This window comes from Podarcis cretensis, assembly GCF_951804945.1.
Source record: "Podarcis cretensis genome assembly, chromosome: 13".
NCBI lineage: Eukaryota > Metazoa > Chordata > Lepidosauria > Squamata > Lacertidae > Podarcis > Podarcis cretensis.
Genome location: NC_137182.1, coordinates 52,143,194 through 52,159,670, shown reverse-complemented (window position 1 = coordinate 52,159,670; position 16,477 = coordinate 52,143,194). Strand labels below are relative to the sequence as shown.

Below are 16,477 nucleotides of genomic sequence, written 5' to 3'. Positions count from 1 at the left end.
GCTGCTGGCCTTGGAGGAGGCTGCAGGTTTTGCTCCCCCTTGTTAGATTTGGAGAGGGAATCCATAATAAAGGGAACAGACCGATGGAGCTATAGAGAATGCCTGCAGATGCAGGGAATGAGAGGCAGAGAAGGCTGGGTATGATGGAGGAGGGGACGCCTCAAAGTGCTTGATTTTTGTTTCCCATGCCCCCTTCTAGACCGGTTATGGACAGCGCCCGAGCTACTGCGAGACCCATCCCAGGAGCGGAAAGGCTCTTTCCGGGGAGATGTCTTCAGTATCTCCATAATTATGCAGGAAGTCATATGCCGTGCTGCCCCCTATTGCATGCTGGACATGACCCCTGAAGGTATATAAAGGGCAGGGATTGGTGGTGACAGGCCAGCTCCCATCCCCTACCTTTCCTTGTCTGTATGACTATTTTTGAGCCTGGGGCCTTCTGCATGCCAAGCAGAGGCTCTGCTCCTGAACAGCGAGCCCATCCCATGTAACATGGCATTGTTGTTGTTGTTTAGTCGTTTAGTCGTGTCCAACTTTTGTGACCCCATGGACCAGAGCACGCCAGGCACTCCTGTCTTTCACTGCCTCCCGCAGCTTGGTCAAACTCATGTTAGTAGCTTCGACAACACTGTCCCACCATCTCGTCCTCTTTGTTCCCTTCTCCTTGTGCCCTCCATCTTTCCCAACATCAGGGTCTTTTCCAGGGAGTCTTCTCTTCTCACGAGGTGGCCAAAGTCTTGGAGCCTCAGCTTCAGGATCTGTCCTTCCAGTGAGCACTCAGGGCTGATTTCCTTCAGAATGGAGAGGTTGGATCTTCTTGCAGTCCATGGGACTCTCAAGAGTCTCCTCCAGCACCAGAATTCAAAAGCATCCATTCTTCGGCGATCAGCCTTCTTTATGGTCCAGCTCTCACTTCCATACATCACTACTGGGAAAATCATAGCTTTAACTATGGCATTTAACATGGCATTACCACATTGCTTTTCCATGGCAAACTTTGTCTGGTGTGAATTGGAGGGTCACTCTGGAGTTGGTCATGCTGGAATGACAAATATGGAAAAGTTAGAACCATAGAGCTAAACTCCCTGCAATGCAGAAATCGCAACTAAAGCATCCATGACAGATGCCATCCAACCTCTGCTTAAAAACCTCCAAGGAAGAAGAGTCCATTCCACTGTTGAACGGCTCTTACTGTCAGAAAGTTCTTCCTAATGTTTAGTCAGAATCTCCTTTCTTGTAACTTGAAGCCATTGGTTTGAGTCCTACCCTCCAGGGCAGGAGAAAGCAAACTTGCTCCATATTCCATGGGGCAGCTCTTAAGATATTTGAGGATGGCTATCACATTGGTTTGGTTTGGAGAGTTGAGCAGGGTTGCTGTGGTGGGTAGGTGAGTTAACACGCTGGCCCCGAGTCAAGTGGAGCAGAAACATGGCGGGAGTTAAGGAAGAGTGCAGGGTGGCTGGTCTTGATTACATGCAGAGGACAGGCCCTGTTGTAGGGTTCGGTTGCTGAAACACAGTGTGCTGTGTGAAGCAGGTAGTTTATGCAGTGATTGCAGAGTGGAGAGGAGTTGGCCTGCCCAGGACAGAAGCGAATTGTTTTCCTTGTCCGACAGAGATCATCAAGAAAGTAGAAAAGCCGCCCCCACTCTGCCGGCCCTCTGTTTCGGTAGACCAAGCCCCGATGGAGTGCATTCAGCTGATGAAGCAGTGCTGGAGCGAGCAGCCTGAGAAAAGGCCAAACATCAACCAGATTTTTGACCAGGTGAGTGGGCCTCCCGAGTAGCTATTTGCCAGGATCCCAGAGGGTAGGGAGATCGCTTCCTAATGCCCCTTCCGTCCCTCTCCTGCAGTTCAAGAGCATCAACAAAGGTCGGAAGACAAACATCATCGACTCCATGCTACGGATGTTGGAGCAGTACTCCAGCAACTTGGAGGACTTGATCCGGGAGCGAACGGAAGAGCTGGAGGTTGAGAAGCAAAAGACAGACAAGTTGTTAACGCAGATGTTGCCCCCGTGAGTCTGTGGAAATTATGTGCGGAGCTTAAGTGGGGCAACCAGAGCGTGTCCTGATGGCCTGACATTCCTAGAAATGAGGGAATTGCCTGTTCACCTGTGCATGTAAGAGGTCTCCAAGTGGGTTGTGTTGCCTGCCTTGCAGGTCGGGTACAGGAAATGCCCGAAACTTCTACAGAAGACATTTCTGCTCTCTTCCTTTTGAGGCTCAGTCCGTTTCCTGTCTCAGCTCAGTGCAACAACCTGTCTGGGGTCTCTCTCCTTCAATCTGTTCTCTTACACCCTAGCTATTATTTCATCTCCTCCTTTATTTCAGGGGGGTCGGGGCGGTTTTTTTTGTCCACATTTATTTTCTCCAACCGCTCTTTCTCTGTTTTTCTTTTAATGCGTAAAACAAAAAATGCTCAGCTTTTCTCAAAGTTTCCCATCTTTTTTTATTGCTCCCCTTTTCTGAGCTCCCTTCTGAGCCATGAAGCAAGGATTTTTCTTGCTGCCCCTTCCTTGATTTGCTGGGATTAATATGTTCTGTCAGCAGTGAGAATTGCTAAGCTTGGGTTAGAATTTGGAGAGAAATTGGGGGAAGCTGTTTTTTTTAAAATATTGTTAATTGCAATTACAGGCACCCTTAAGTGCTTTCTGATTCTCCAAAGGAGAGACTGGCTGACATTTCTGCTTGTCACCCCTTCAGTTCAGTAGCAGAGGCCCTGAAGACTGGCGCTCCAGTGGAACCAGAGTATTTTGAAGAGGTGACCTTGTACTTCAGTGACATTGTGGGCTTCACCACCATCTCAGCCATGAGTGAGCCCATTGAGGTGGTTGACCTTCTGAATGACCTTTACACCCTTTTCGATGCCATCATCGGCTCCCATGATGTCTATAAGGTACAGACCTGTCGGCTCTGTCAGCCACCTTTACTGTGGGCAGGAGGCAGAGAAAGGCTGGGGCTTGGAGGATCCAAGGGATGTGAAAGAAAAGAAGATAGGACAACACGGGTGCTTAGTGTTGCCAAGCAAAACTCATATTGGCTGAGAAGTGGCTGGGCCTTGAGTTAGTTGGAGGGGAGGATGATTCTAGGGCTCCTGAACGGCTTCCTAGTGATAATCAGGAGGGGGATGTTCTTCAGGGTCCATTTCCTAGGTCTCCCTGGCCCTCTGGCAACTGGGGGAGCCTCTTTCATCATGGACTCAACCCCTACTAGGGTTCTGTCCTGGGCATGGGACAGGATCTTAGCCTGAGTGGAGAATGTGCTAGATATAGATATGTCCAGAGATAAACAGGTCACATATTGCTAGTAAAAATTTAGGATCCAGGAGGTTAAGTCAGGTCAAGCAAAGGTCAGTCAACTCAGATGATAGATGCAGATCTGATAAAACAGAGGTCAACATCCTTAAAGTAGCAAGGAGGTTAGCACCCTGGAGAGCTCCAGTGACACACATGCTGGAAGTCAGACAAGACAGGCTTGTGGACATTCATTCCAGGGAATCCCGACTGAGCCTTAACTAGGACTGCAACTTCCTCTGGGCAGCTAGGTGGGTGGAGCCTCTCCTCTTAAAGGAGCCCAGACTGCTTCTGAAGCTGCTGCCTCCAGCAGCACAGTGGAGCTCTGGGTTCTGCTGAGGCCTCTGAGCTGGAACCCAGTGTGGGAAGGCAACGTGACCTCTTCAGGCCGGAGAGGTGCTGGCATCAGGAACTCTACTGATGAGGGGAGAATAGCAAAGCCTGGTTCTCAGAGCAGGCCCTGTTCCTGGCTCAAGGTGTCCCCTGAATCCATGGCCTCTTCGCTTGAGAATGGGCTCCATCTCCACCTGGCTTCTCCCAACAGGTGGAGACTATTGGCGACGCCTACATGGTTGCTTCCGGGCTGCCCAAGCGCAACGGCAACCGGCACGCAGGTGAGATCGCCAACATGTCGCTGGATATCCTCAGCGCCGTCGGCACCTTCAAGATGCGTCACATGCCAGAAGTGCCAGTACGGATCCGCATCGGCCTGCACTCAGGTAAGCTGTCACGAAGGCAGGGCTGCTGCAATGGCCTCCAGCCACAGGGACCCACCTGTACTTCGTGGCCCTATCCACCCTTACTTGGCTCTTCTGAAGAGAGCTCAACTGGGCAGGAGGGGAGAGGTGATGGGGAGAGCTGTTAAGGTTGAAGAAACCTCTGAGCTCAAGGCTGATCTGTTTCCCACGGCAGGGCCTTGCGTGGCTGGTGTGGTGGGGCTGACGATGCCACGGTACTGTCTTTTCGGAGACACAGTCAACACCGCCTCACGGATGGAGTCCACAGGACTGCGTGAGTAGCACATGGCCTAGACTGGGGGGCTGCAGGGGGAGGGGGTTTCTGCTGGGGGTGGAGTCTGCCCAATTTGGATGCCACTAATAATAATATTGTAGGGACGCGGGTGGCTCTGTGGGTTAAACCACAGAGCCTAGGACTTGCTGATCAGAAGGTCAGCGGTTTGAATCCCCGCCAGGGGGTTGCTCGGTCCCTGCTCCTGCCAACCTAGGAGTTCAAAAGCACGTCAAAGTGCAAGTAGATAAACAGGTACCGCTCCGGCGGGAAGGTAAACGGCGTTTCCGTGCGCTGCTCTGATTCGCCAGAAGCGGCTTAGTCATGCTGGCCACATGACCCGGAAGCTGTACGCCGGCTCCCTTGGCCAATAAAGCGAGATGAGTGCCGCAACCCCAGAGTCGGCCATGACTATACCTAACGGTCAGGAGTCCCTTTACCCCTTTACCTAATAATAATATTATATTTCTTACACCCTTCCCATCTGACTGGGTTGTCCCAGCCACTCCGGGTGGCTTCCAACAAGCATACGAATACAAGGCAATAATAAAAAAAAGCCATCAAACTTTATGGCGATAGATTAGGGAACAAATGGAAATTCAAGGAAGGGCCATAGCTCAGTGGCAGGGCCTCTGCTGTGTATGAAGCTTCGATCCATGGTGGCATTAATGGCTGTCCAGGGATTCAGGCCGGCGCCTTTCTCAGCCTCACAAGGAGATGCTGGGGATTAAACCTGGGACCTTTTGCACACTAAGCATGCGTGCCCCTTCCCCTGGTTTTGGGATCCCAGCCATTGGTCTGGGGGGGGGGAGGGTCTTCTCCCTTTCTCATAACACTAGAACTCATGGGTAGCCAATGAAGTGTTTAGGATGGATAACAGAAAGTCCTTCTTCACACAGCGTCAAGTTAAACCACGGAACTTGCTCCCTCATGTGGCAGTGATGGCCACCAACACAGATGACTTTAAAAGTGGGATAGACAAATTCATGGAGGAGGAGAGGGCTATGGAGGCAGCAATGCTTCTGGAGACCAGTTGCTGGAAGCCACAGGAGGGAGCAGGACTCATGTGCTCAAATCCTGCTTGTGGATCTGGGCATCTGGTTGGCCACTGTGAGAACAGGATGTTGGAGTAGATGGGCCTGATCCAGAAGACCCTTCTTATGCTGTTATGTCTCTCAGAGACACCCCCCATCTCACCCCCCACCTGTTGTCTCCGCAGCTTATCGAATCCACGTCAACATCCGCACCGTTCAGATCCTACATGACCTCAAGGAGGGCTACAAGCTGGACCTCCGAGGCAAGACAGAACTCAAGGTACCTGGGGCAAGGGAGGGGCGTCTTCCGACTGCAAGGACCCTCCAATTCTCCCTCTTATCTCCGGTCAAAGCTCCACCCAGAGGATGCAGAACAGACCCAAATCACTAGGATGGGGGAGCCCTCTGGCAAGCAAAAGAGACGCCCCCTTCATTTGCATGTGTGTCCATGGGTGATGGTTTCTCTGGCAGGGAAGCAAACAGAGGAGCCCCGGTGTGGGCAGCACACCTGTGTGTGCTTTGGAACTGCTAGATCAGCAGTTCCCAAACTGTTTGGGGCCACTGCCTCCCCCACCCCGTTGCATAAATCCATCCCCAGTGCCGCCTACCCTACCCTAAAAAAGGCATTGTTCAGAATAGCCGTTTGCACAACCCACTAAGGAAGATAAGAGCACAATGGAATTCAAAACCGTAACCATCGATTGCACATTTATTCAAAATTGATTTACAACTAAGTAGTGTATTTAATTTGGCAAAATGGATTAACTTGTTCCAGTGACAACCAGCTTTTCAAGATGATAGTCCTTTACACCTGCAGTGCCTCCTCTGTTTTATGAAATTAGTTAGCCCATCTAGCACTTAATAGAATTTATAGAATTTAGCACTAAATAAAATGTATGTGCTTTTGTAACCCCTGCATTTACCCTCTGTAATGGAACCTGTGTATCAATGCTCTAATGATTTTTGTGCTATCTGGACTTCTCAGCCCTTACCCACCCTGTATATCTGAGTGCTCCTTGCATAGTGTAGCAACAGAATGTTTATGTGACAGGCTGTTCTTACCTTGAGTCTTCCCAGGGGGGAAGCTATAGGAACGGTATGTTAAGGACTTTTTGTTTGTCTGCTTGTCAAGAAGACAGACAGTAAGTGTGTGAAATGAACGGTCTAAGGCATCAAGAGACCGGGGCACCCAAGGTAATGGGTGAAAGAGGATGACGAAGAGAAGCGAGACAGCTTTAGCTCCGTGACCTTTCACGTATGCATTATATGAGCTAAAACCAGTATGTTTCTGAAAACCCCACGCAAGCTGTGTTAAAATGTGCCTCGGACACAGTGCCTCGGTCCTCTGAACTCCTGGTTTGGAAATGCTGTCGCTTATCTCTTAATAAACTGGGACGCTAAGCTTGTATATCTCTCTTGGCTGCATTTCTCTTTAAGGTGTTATTCCCTCACCTGGGCATGAACCATTAAGAGGTGGTTTAGAAGTAAGTTCTTAGCCCACTGCTGCCCCCTTGCCTCTTAGCCCCCCTCCAGGTAATCCCACTGTCACCTCGCCCAAGGGGAGGTAGCACCTGCCTTGGGAACTGCTGTGTTGGCAAAACGCTTCTGGTGTCACCTGTTGCAAGGATTTTTTTGGGGGGCTGTTGCTCTTGGTGCTCAGGGAGTTCATTCAAAACATGTCCTCGCACCCGCATCAGCCTCTTTCTTTTTCTCCGCAGGGAAAAGGCACTGAAGAGACATTTTGGCTCACAGGCCGTGCAGGCTTTAACAAACCTATCCCCACGCCCCCTGACCTACAGCCAGGGTGAGTTCAGAGGACAAGGAACAGAACATCCAGCTTTGGAACAGAATAGGGTGGGCTCTGGGCTCTTGGGGGACACGGCCCCCTTCTCCACACAAACCCCCTGTTTCTCCTCTCTGCTTCCAGGGCAAGCAACCATGGGATAAGTATGCACGAGATCCCAGAAGACCGAAGGAAGAAGCTAGAGAAAGCACGCGGAGGGAATGCGTAGCCAGAGAGCAGCCATGTTAACATGAGCCCACTTGTGATGGAGGTGAGGCTGGGACAGAAGGGGGAGTGAAACATGTGCCCTTAGACCTGCACACCCAGCCTCTGCCTCCAAGAGACTTTGAGCTCCTCTCCCATCCTTGCAAAATGTGATCTGCCCTGACTCCTCCTGTTACTTCAGGGGTGTGGAGAAAGGATAATAGTAATAATAATTTATTATTTATACCCCGCCCATCTGGCTGGGTTTCCCCAGCCACTCTGGGTGGCTTCCAACAGAACACTAAAATGCAAGAACCTATTAAACATTAAAAGCTTCCCTGAACAGGGCTGCCTTCAGATGTCTTCTAAAAGTTTGGTAGTTGTTTATCTCTTTGACATCTGATGGGAGGGCGTTCCACAGAGCAGGTGCCACTACTGAGAAGGCCTTCTGCCTGGTTCCCTGTAACTTGGCTTCTCGCAGGGAGGGAACCGCCAGAAGGCCCTCGGCGTTGGACCTCAGTGTCCAGGCAGAACAATGGGGGTGGAGACGCTCCTTCAGATATACTGGCCCTTTGAGGCTGTTTAGGGCTTTAAAGGTCAGCACCAACACTTTGAATTGTGCTTGGAAACGTACTGGGAGCCAGTGTAGGACTTTCAAGACGGGTGTTATATGGTCTCGGATTCTTGTGTCTTCTCTCTTCACTTCTAATGCCCCATCACCAGCAAGTAACTTTGAGCCACATGCATTTTCTCATTCCTCTGCCTGGTTTCTGGATTTGAAGATGTTAGGGACTGGGAGAGAAATTCAGGTCGGTTTGAATTTCGGGGTGAAGCTACCTAATTTGCCACACCCTGAACAAGACCCTTCGGCGTTTATACGTCTCCACATTCTGCATCGTGGATCTTCAACCAAAGAATGTATAAAGAAATGCATGGATTGGGGGGGGGGGTTAAAGAATTGCACATATCAGCGAGTATCATTGCTTGCAAAAACGTGTGTATTGGGCAAAATTGAGTACAAAAACATGTACAAGAAATGCAAGAACTTTAAAAGAAGAAGATACAAACTGGTGTGGAAATGTGGTATGAAAAGAACAGGAAAATGAGAAGCTGAGGAAAGCCAGATTTCTCCAGCCTAGCACTTGCCAATCAGAAGGTCGGCGGTTCGAATCCCTGCGAGGGGGTGAGCTCCCGTTGCTCGGTCCCTGCTCCTGCCAACCTAGCAGGTCGAAAGCACGTCAGGTGCAAGTAGATAAATAGGAACCGCTCCAGCGGGAAGGTAAATGGCATTTCTGTGCACTGCTCTGGTTCGCCAGAAGCGACTTAGTCATGCTGGCCACATGACCCGGAAGCTGTACGCTGGCTCCCTCGGCCAATAAAGCGAGATGAGCCCCGCAACCCCAGAGTCGATTACGACTGGACCTAATGGTCAGGGGTCCCTTTACCTTTACCTTCCATTACAACAAGAGTTGTTGGGCTCAAGACAACGACAATAATCCACCAACAGCATACAAATCAATATGGCTAACCTGATCCAAAACACCCACCCACCCCACTCACACACGAAAGCAAAGATCACCACAGCCAATCTCGAACAAACAACCACACCCTAGGCCAACCCCAACCTCTCTCACCACCAAGGGAACACAAGTGAACAGCACATGCAACGCTGACACCAAACCCCACATACATTAAGCATAACAGAAACATTGCCACCCGACCCCACCCCCACCCATCTTCCCTCCCTCCACCCCTTCTTTTTTTTCTCTCTCTCTCCCCCAATGTCTCAACAAATGAAACAGATTTGTAAAAATGTTACATGGAAAAAAATATGAGAGACATTACACTTACTTCTGTAAAACATGAAAATCTTTAATAAAGAGAGAGAGAGAGAGAGAGAGAGAGAGAGAGAGAGAGAGAGAGAGACAGAAAAAAAAAAAGTTGTTGGGCTGTGGAACGGACTCCCTCGGAAGGTGGTGGGCTGTCTTTGGTTGGAGGTTTTTAAACAGAGGTTGGACAGCCTTCTATCAGGGATTCTTTAGCTGTGTTTTCTGCATTGCTGGGACTTGGGCTAGATGGCCCTGGGATCACAGTTCTATGATGCTGTGGTTCCATATGCTGCAGCACAGGATAGTGTAACGTAGGACTTCCTACGGCCTACTTATTTCTCTGTCTGGCCATAGAGATATGGCCTAGAGCAGTGTTTCCCAACCTTGGGCCTCCAGCTGTTTTTGAACTACAACTCCCATCATCCCTGACTAGCAAGACCTGTGGTAAGGGATGACATGAGCCAACAGTGTGACGCGGCAGCTAAAAAAGCCAATGCAATTCTGGGCTGCATCAATAGGAGTATAGCATCTAGATCAAGGGAAGTAATAGTGCCACTGTATTCTGCTCTGGTCAGACCTCACCTGGAGTACTGTGTCCAGTTCTGGGCACCACAGTTCAAGAAGGACACTGACAAACTGGAAGGTGCCCAGAGGAGGGCAACCCAAATGGTCAAAGGCCTGGAAACGATGCCTTATGAGGAACGGCTAAGGGAGCTGGGCATGTTTAGCCTGGAGAAGAGGAGGTTAAGGGGTGATATGATAGCCATGTTCAAATATATCAAAGGATGTCACATAGAGGAGGGAGAAAGGTTGTTTTCTGCTGCTCCAGAGAAGCGGACACGGAGCAATGGATCCAAACTACAAGAAAGAAGATTCCACCTAAACATTAGGAAGAACTTCCTGACAGTAAGAGCTGTTTGACAGTGGAATTTGCTGCCCAGGAGTGTGGTGGAGTCTCCTTCTTTGGAGGTCTTTAAGCAGAGGCTTGACAACCATATGTCAGGAGTGCTCTGATGGTGTTTCCTGCTTGGCAGGGGGTTGGACTCGATGGCCCTTGTGGTCTCTTCCAACTCTACGATTCTATGATTCTATGATTCTATGGGAATTGTAGTCCAAAAACAGCTGAAGGCCCAAGGTTGGGAAACACTGGCCTAGAGCACCCCATAGTGGAGTGGATTGCTCCGGGGCATTTCACACTTTTGATCTGCTGGATAACTCGGTTGGTTAGAGCGTGTTGCTGACAATGCCCAGGTTGTGGGTTTGATCCCCGTAAGGGACAGCTGCATATTCCTGCACTGCAAGGGATTAGACTAGATGGTCCTCTATGCCAACCTTGTGCCTCCAGCTGTTTTTGAACTACAATTCCCATCATCCCTGACCACTGGTCTTGTTAGTCAGGGATGATGGGAGTTGTAGTTCAAAAACAGCTGGAGGCCCAAGGTTGGGAAACACTGCTCTATGCTTCTGTGGTCTTACCTAACTTTGTTTCTCCTGTTTATGCAGCTCAAACAGCAACAGAGACCTGTGGCCTGCACCTGCCGCCGCTTTCTAACCAACTCTGATGAGGCCTTTCACGCAGCCTGCGAGGCAGGTAGTCAGGAGCGACCTCTGGAAGGGGGATGAATCTGCAGTTGGGTGCTCGAGGGACTCGCCGCCTCCTTCGCCCGCGGCCATCTTGGACTCACCCTTTCTTCACTCTTCTCTCTTCGTCTGCCACTCTTGCTGGCTCTGGTGCACAAAGGACCTTTGGCCAACCTAGAATTCACTCTTCAACCAAAAAGGAAAATGAAAAGTGACCAGTGTGTGGCGGGACTTCCGGCCAAATCCAAGAACGGCTGTGGATTCTTCTCTCTCGCCTCCATTGCCGCAGACTATAATGAAAGGATGGACGTCCATTCTGTTTTCGGAGCGGCTTTCTTCGGAGAAGATCAGGGTCGACGGGGGGGGGGGGGGGGGGGACGGACGGACTCTGTCATGGTTTCTTGTGGCCAGTGCAGGATGCTTGCGGGCAGTGATTCCATAGAGGACAGTCCTGGTGATCTGGTTAAATGGAGCCATGCTTGGGGCTAGAGGGAGCAGGCTTTGTTCCTGCCCCACCTTAAGGACTTGTTTCTGTAGATATGGCAGTGACCCAGCAGGTAGCAGAGTGGCCTTTGCGCGGCGTAGATTCACTGCCCCTTCTCTTTTCGGAGAACAGGGGCAGGTTCCATGTGGAGATTAAACTGGGAGGGAGGAGGTTGAGGAGCCTTATCAGACAGGATGTGTCTGGAGATTCATCACGGCCCCATGTTTAAGCAAGCGAACCATCCTTTGGGAATTCAGCTCATATAGCTAAACACTAGATGACAGCGTTTCCTGATGGGAATACTTGCAGGACTTTCAGAAATTGGCTTTTCTTCTTAAGGGGCTGGCCACGTATTACAAACCCTTGAGCTCCAACCTTTCTTTAGAACCAGTAATAAAGAACAGCAAACAGATACTTTGGTACTGGGCTGTTTAGAGTGGAGAAGTGAGGGGTGTGTGGAGTATCTCAACAGTAGCCCCGAATCTCCAGGGTGAGAATATGGATCTATCTGGGATGTCATTTAGTATTCAACATTAAGCCTCCAGCTGGACATTCTGCAAGTCAAGGAGATGAGGAAGGAGTTGGGGCAAGTTTGAGGATGGGTTGGGGCTGCAAACATTTGTTCTGATCTACAAACCTATTGCGAATAGTATTCTGCACCCCGGAAGAGTTTTCTTAATGGGATGTCCTTTGAAACAGCCTGTGTGTTACGAGTTACGTTTCAGAAAAGCGTTGGAAATCGGCTTTCAAAAGGGTTTTTGGTTATAAATTTACCCACGGCAGCAATTTTTCCTCTGAAATCCCAGAGGACCCTTCGAAAACCTGGCTCATTTTCATCTCCGGGTTCAAATAATTGGTTTCAAAGGGGTTGTTGGAATTGATCCTCGGGGGTCATCTGTGGTTGACTGTCTTTGTCTGAATTTCAAAAGTTTGATCAATACGCAGAGCAAAACTATCTGCAGGCAAAACCGTTAGAAGACATGTCATCCTGTGGTGAGATGACACATGCAATTGAGCAGTATGTATATAAGATTATATTTCTTCAAAGGGATTTTTGTTATTTGTCACCAGGCAAAAAAAATATTTTCTTTAAAGGGGCAGGGCAGTGGCAATCGATCACCATTTCCCCACTGGGCATGGATTGGCTGGCCTCAGAATTTGTCTATCATTTTCATAGACTGTGTACAAATTGTACTTTTTTTCTTCATTCTTATTATCAGCATTGGGATATTTTATTTAAATATATATATATATGGTTTTTTTGTGTTTTTTGCAATGTTATTTTGCTGATCTGAGCGGGGAGGGTACAGGGCAGCGGTAGCATCTGTGGGGGTCGGGGAGGCTAAGAATGTATGTGTACAATATATGCATCCTTGCGACATGGCAGAGGTGATCCTTATACTCTGTATCCAATGGGGGTGCCCAGTAGGTGCTTTGCAGCTGGTCCATAAATGACTGTATGTGCGAACTCTGCAATTAAAGGGTCAGACTAGTGATCCTGAGGGGTGTGTTGGATTATTTTACCTGCCCAAGCGGGGCTTATACTGGAGTTGGGGTTCTGCCCTTAAACCAAGTTAGCACTGGCTCATCCCCAGTCCTCCCAAGGAGTCAGGATGTGTTCCTGAGCTGGCCCAACTGCACACAGACTAAATCAGGGTCAGCAAACTTTTTCAGCAGGGGGGCCGGTCCACTGTCCCTCAAACCTTGTGGGGGACCGGACTGTATTTTTTTGGGGGGAATGAACGAATTCCTATGCCCCACAAATAACCCAGAGATGCATTTTAAATAAAAGGGCACATTCCACTCATGTAAAAACACGTTGATTCCCCGACTGTCTGCGGGCCGGATTTAGAAGGCGATTGGGCTGGATCCGGCCCCCGGGCCTTAGTTTGCCTACCCATGTGCTAAATGGTTCCTTTGGGGAAAGAATATTATTAGCTGCACTGTTTTGCCTACTTGGAAAACTTCACCAGCTGAGTTTCTGCCTGTTTCTGGGTAGCTGCAGGCCAGGGAGAAATCCACCCAGCTCTGTTACAGAGGAGGAGAGGCAGATCGGCAGTGGATCTTCACGATGACAGGCACAAGCAATATTTCTCAAGCACAGCTGGTTAATTCTAACAATGAAGAAACAAAACCACAAACGCCCCTTCCGGTGTTGTGCAACGATGACTCCAGTTTTCTGGCGGTAGCTGAACAACAACATCTTTCCTCAAAAGTTGTTTTTGGTGTTGTTCTGCATCGACTTTGCTTCTTTTCTCCAGTGCCGGATTTATGCACAGTGGTACCTCAGGTTACATACGCTTCAGGTTACAGACTACGCTAACCCAGAAATAGTACCTCGGGTTAAGAACTTTGCTTCAGGATGAGAACAGAAATCGGGCTCCGGTGGCGCGGCGGCAGCAGGAGGCCCCATTAGCTAAAGTGGTGCTTCAGGTTAAGAACAGTTTCAGGTTAAGAACGGACCTCCAGAACGAATTAAGTACTTAACCGGAGGTACCACTGTATAGGCTAAGCAGGCAGAAGCCTAGGGCCTCTAGATCTAGGGGGCCTACCCAACCCGCCTGCCCCCCCCCAGCGTGCAGTCTCCCCTCTCCCAAAATTGCAAACCCAAGACTTCATGCGAGGGCAGGGCAACCCGGGCCCAGCAACTATTAGACTCAGGACCCCCCAGTAGTCCCAATTTGAAACTCTAGGGCCCAACGTGCACGTTTTTTTGTGGGGCCCTAGTTCACAGCCACAATCTGCAGAATCTTAGAGATATCAAATCTGTGTGCTAGGTCATTTTCACAAGGTCAGCAAAGCCCTTAAGAAATCAGACCTGTTACAGTGGCGCCCCGCAAGACGAACGCCTCGCAAGACAGAAAACCCGCTAGACGAAAGGGTTTTCCGTTTTGGAGGCGCTTCGCAAAACAAATTTCCCTATGGGCTTGCTTTGCAAGAAGAAAATGTCTTGCGAGTTCCTGCGGGTTTCCCCCCCTTTCCCCCCCTTTTCCTAAGCCCTAAGCCGCTTATCAGCTGATCCGCTGATAAGCCGCTTAACAGCTGATCGCTAAAAGCCGCTAAACCGCTAATAGCGCTAATCCGCTAAGCTGTCAGTGGGCTTGCTTCGCAAGACGAAAAAACCGCTATACGAAGAGCCTCACGGAACGGATGAATTTCGTCTTGCCAGGCACCACTGTATTGAGTTCTTGTGCAAGTTTGTACAGTTCACGTCTGGATTTTTTTAAAGAGAAGATTTTGATGAGCTTGAGAAACAAGCAAAAGCCACCTTGCCAAATGTTAACTACAAAACAAGGAAATGACAGAAGTGCACCTTAGATGCACTTTCCTCAAGAGATAAGTTTAGGATAAAATCCTTTATTCCTATATTAGATGCACGTGAAGCCAATTTAAAAAGAAGTATTGTGTACAGTGATGCTGCACAATTGTTTTCGCATTCTTGCTATTCTGATAGCATCTAAGCAGGAAATTCAGCAAGGTGTTGAACTATTGACGGAAGCATACCCAGAAGATATTGAGCTGAAACTTACTGATGAACTTTTGCACTTTCACCTGTATGTGAGACAAAGCCATAGGCTTACAGCAGAGCACTCTCTGTCTCATACAGACCTTTATCAAATTATATACAAGGGAGAAAATTCAGATGGCCTTTCCTAATGTGGAAGCCATCTTGCGGCTATTTCTTAGCTTTATGGTCACTAACTTCTCGGGAGAGAGGAGTTTTTCAAGACTCAAAAGAATTTAAAATGAATTAAGGGCCACGATGTCTCAAGAGAGGTTGTCCGCACTGAGCATTGTGTACATTGAAAGTGACAAACTTAGACAAACAAATTTTGATGAGGTTTTCTGATGTCCTTTAGAGGAGAAATTGTGAATTGCAGAATTTTAAATACCCATCATCACCCTTGAGCTTCACTCAATTTAGTTTATAACACTCTTCCATTTTCTTCTAGTCGTGAGGGTGGGAGCTTGGGAAGGGCCTCACAAGTGGAGTAGCTGAGGGCCTCTCTTCATCGAAATCCGGCCCTGCTTTTCTCTCTCCCCCACCCCCCATTTTTATAGGGTATTTGAGAATAAGGAAATCCACAAGCAGAGGAAGCTACCTGTTCAATAATGACCGCTCCCCGCATAAAATGGGGGGGGGCGCCCTTTGCGTGGACGCGCGCAACCCTTGGATCTGGAGCGGCTCCATCAACACAGGCTTGGCTTCGCCTTCCCCCAGGTGGGATACCTGGAGGTCTCCGCCTACCTCAGTCAGTTGTCCAATCCCGCCTGGGGGGAAGCGTTGCCAAGGAGACCAGGCCAGGTAGGGGAGGGACTACCTGCCCGCACAATAGAGGGAAGATCTTACCTGGGAATCCTCACTTGGCTCCAGAGCTTCTCCCACCCTACCCACCCTCAGTTAATGTCTTCTTTTGCAGGTTAACTTTTCTTCATAGGTTTTGCAGGTTAACCTGTCTCCACAGGTATGCGGGCGCTGCTACGTCAAGGTCGCTGTTAAAGGGCTGGAAAGGAATTCCCCTGCATTGGCAGGTTTTACCTTTCCCGTAGCAAAACGTCACAACTTTGGCGGTATCAGGCCTTGGGCGGAATCCTTTAGTCCATCTTCCTCTTTTCAGCGGCGATACCAGGGTTCCCCGTTAAAGGGGTTTCTGAAGGGAGGCTTTGACCGTCATTGCTCTCCTCAGCGGTGGCGGCGTAACGGGGGCAGCTATCTCTGCTTGAACATATGTTCTCCAGAGCCGGCCCATCCCCCCCCCCACTGGATAACCCTGATGTTCACTAGGTCCCCGGCTGGGGAGGGATAACGCCCAATGCCTGAGCCAAGGTCTACCCACATCTGGAATATAATAAAGTTGTGGCCAATTTAATCCCATAGCACGTTGTCTTGAGTCGTTATTCCACATGACAGGAGGGGCCGCTTGGGATGTGGGGGACTCTGCCTGTCCACGCAAAGTATGTTGAGGCGATTGCGCACACCCTCACCCTTCCCTCAACCAGCAAACCAACTTACACTGGAGCACTGCAGCTAACAAACTGCAATTGAAACGCCAACAACAGACCCTGTGGTTCCGGGTGTCATAAGAATAAAAATGTCCCAGTACAGTGGTACCTCGGGTTACAGATGCTTCAGGTTACAGACTCCGCTAACCCAGAAATAGTACCTCAGGTTAAGAACTTTGCTTCAGGATGAGAACAGAAATTGTGCTCCAGCGGCGCGGCAGCAGCAGGAGGCCCCATTAGCTAAAGTGGTGCTTCA

The 16,477-nt window shown here is 49.4% G+C and overlaps 1 protein-coding gene across 5 annotated transcripts in view; it reads left to right on the top strand.

Moving 5' to 3' along the window:
* The window catches only part of GUCY2D (guanylate cyclase 2D, retinal), a 135,971-nt gene extending 124,879 nt beyond the window's left edge, over positions 1–11,092 (top strand). For all 5 annotated transcript variants that reach the window (XM_079951749.1, XM_079951751.1, XM_079951753.1 and 2 more), the window contains 10 exons: positions 200–349; positions 1,616–1,764; positions 1,853–2,016; positions 2,705–2,897; positions 3,839–4,013; positions 4,207–4,305; positions 5,522–5,616; positions 7,055–7,140; positions 7,264–7,390; positions 10,656–11,092. In XM_079951749.1, the coding sequence (XP_079807875.1) occupies positions 200–349; positions 1,616–1,764; positions 1,853–2,016; positions 2,705–2,897; positions 3,839–4,013; positions 4,207–4,305; positions 5,522–5,616; positions 7,055–7,140; positions 7,264–7,348 (1,196 nt within the window). In that variant the 3' untranslated portion in view covers positions 7,349–7,390; positions 10,656–11,092. The remainder of the gene's footprint in view (positions 1–199; positions 350–1,615; positions 1,765–1,852; positions 2,017–2,704; positions 2,898–3,838; positions 4,014–4,206; positions 4,306–5,521; positions 5,617–7,054; positions 7,141–7,263; positions 7,391–10,655) is intronic.
* Positions 11,093–16,477: the final 5,385 nt, after the last annotated feature.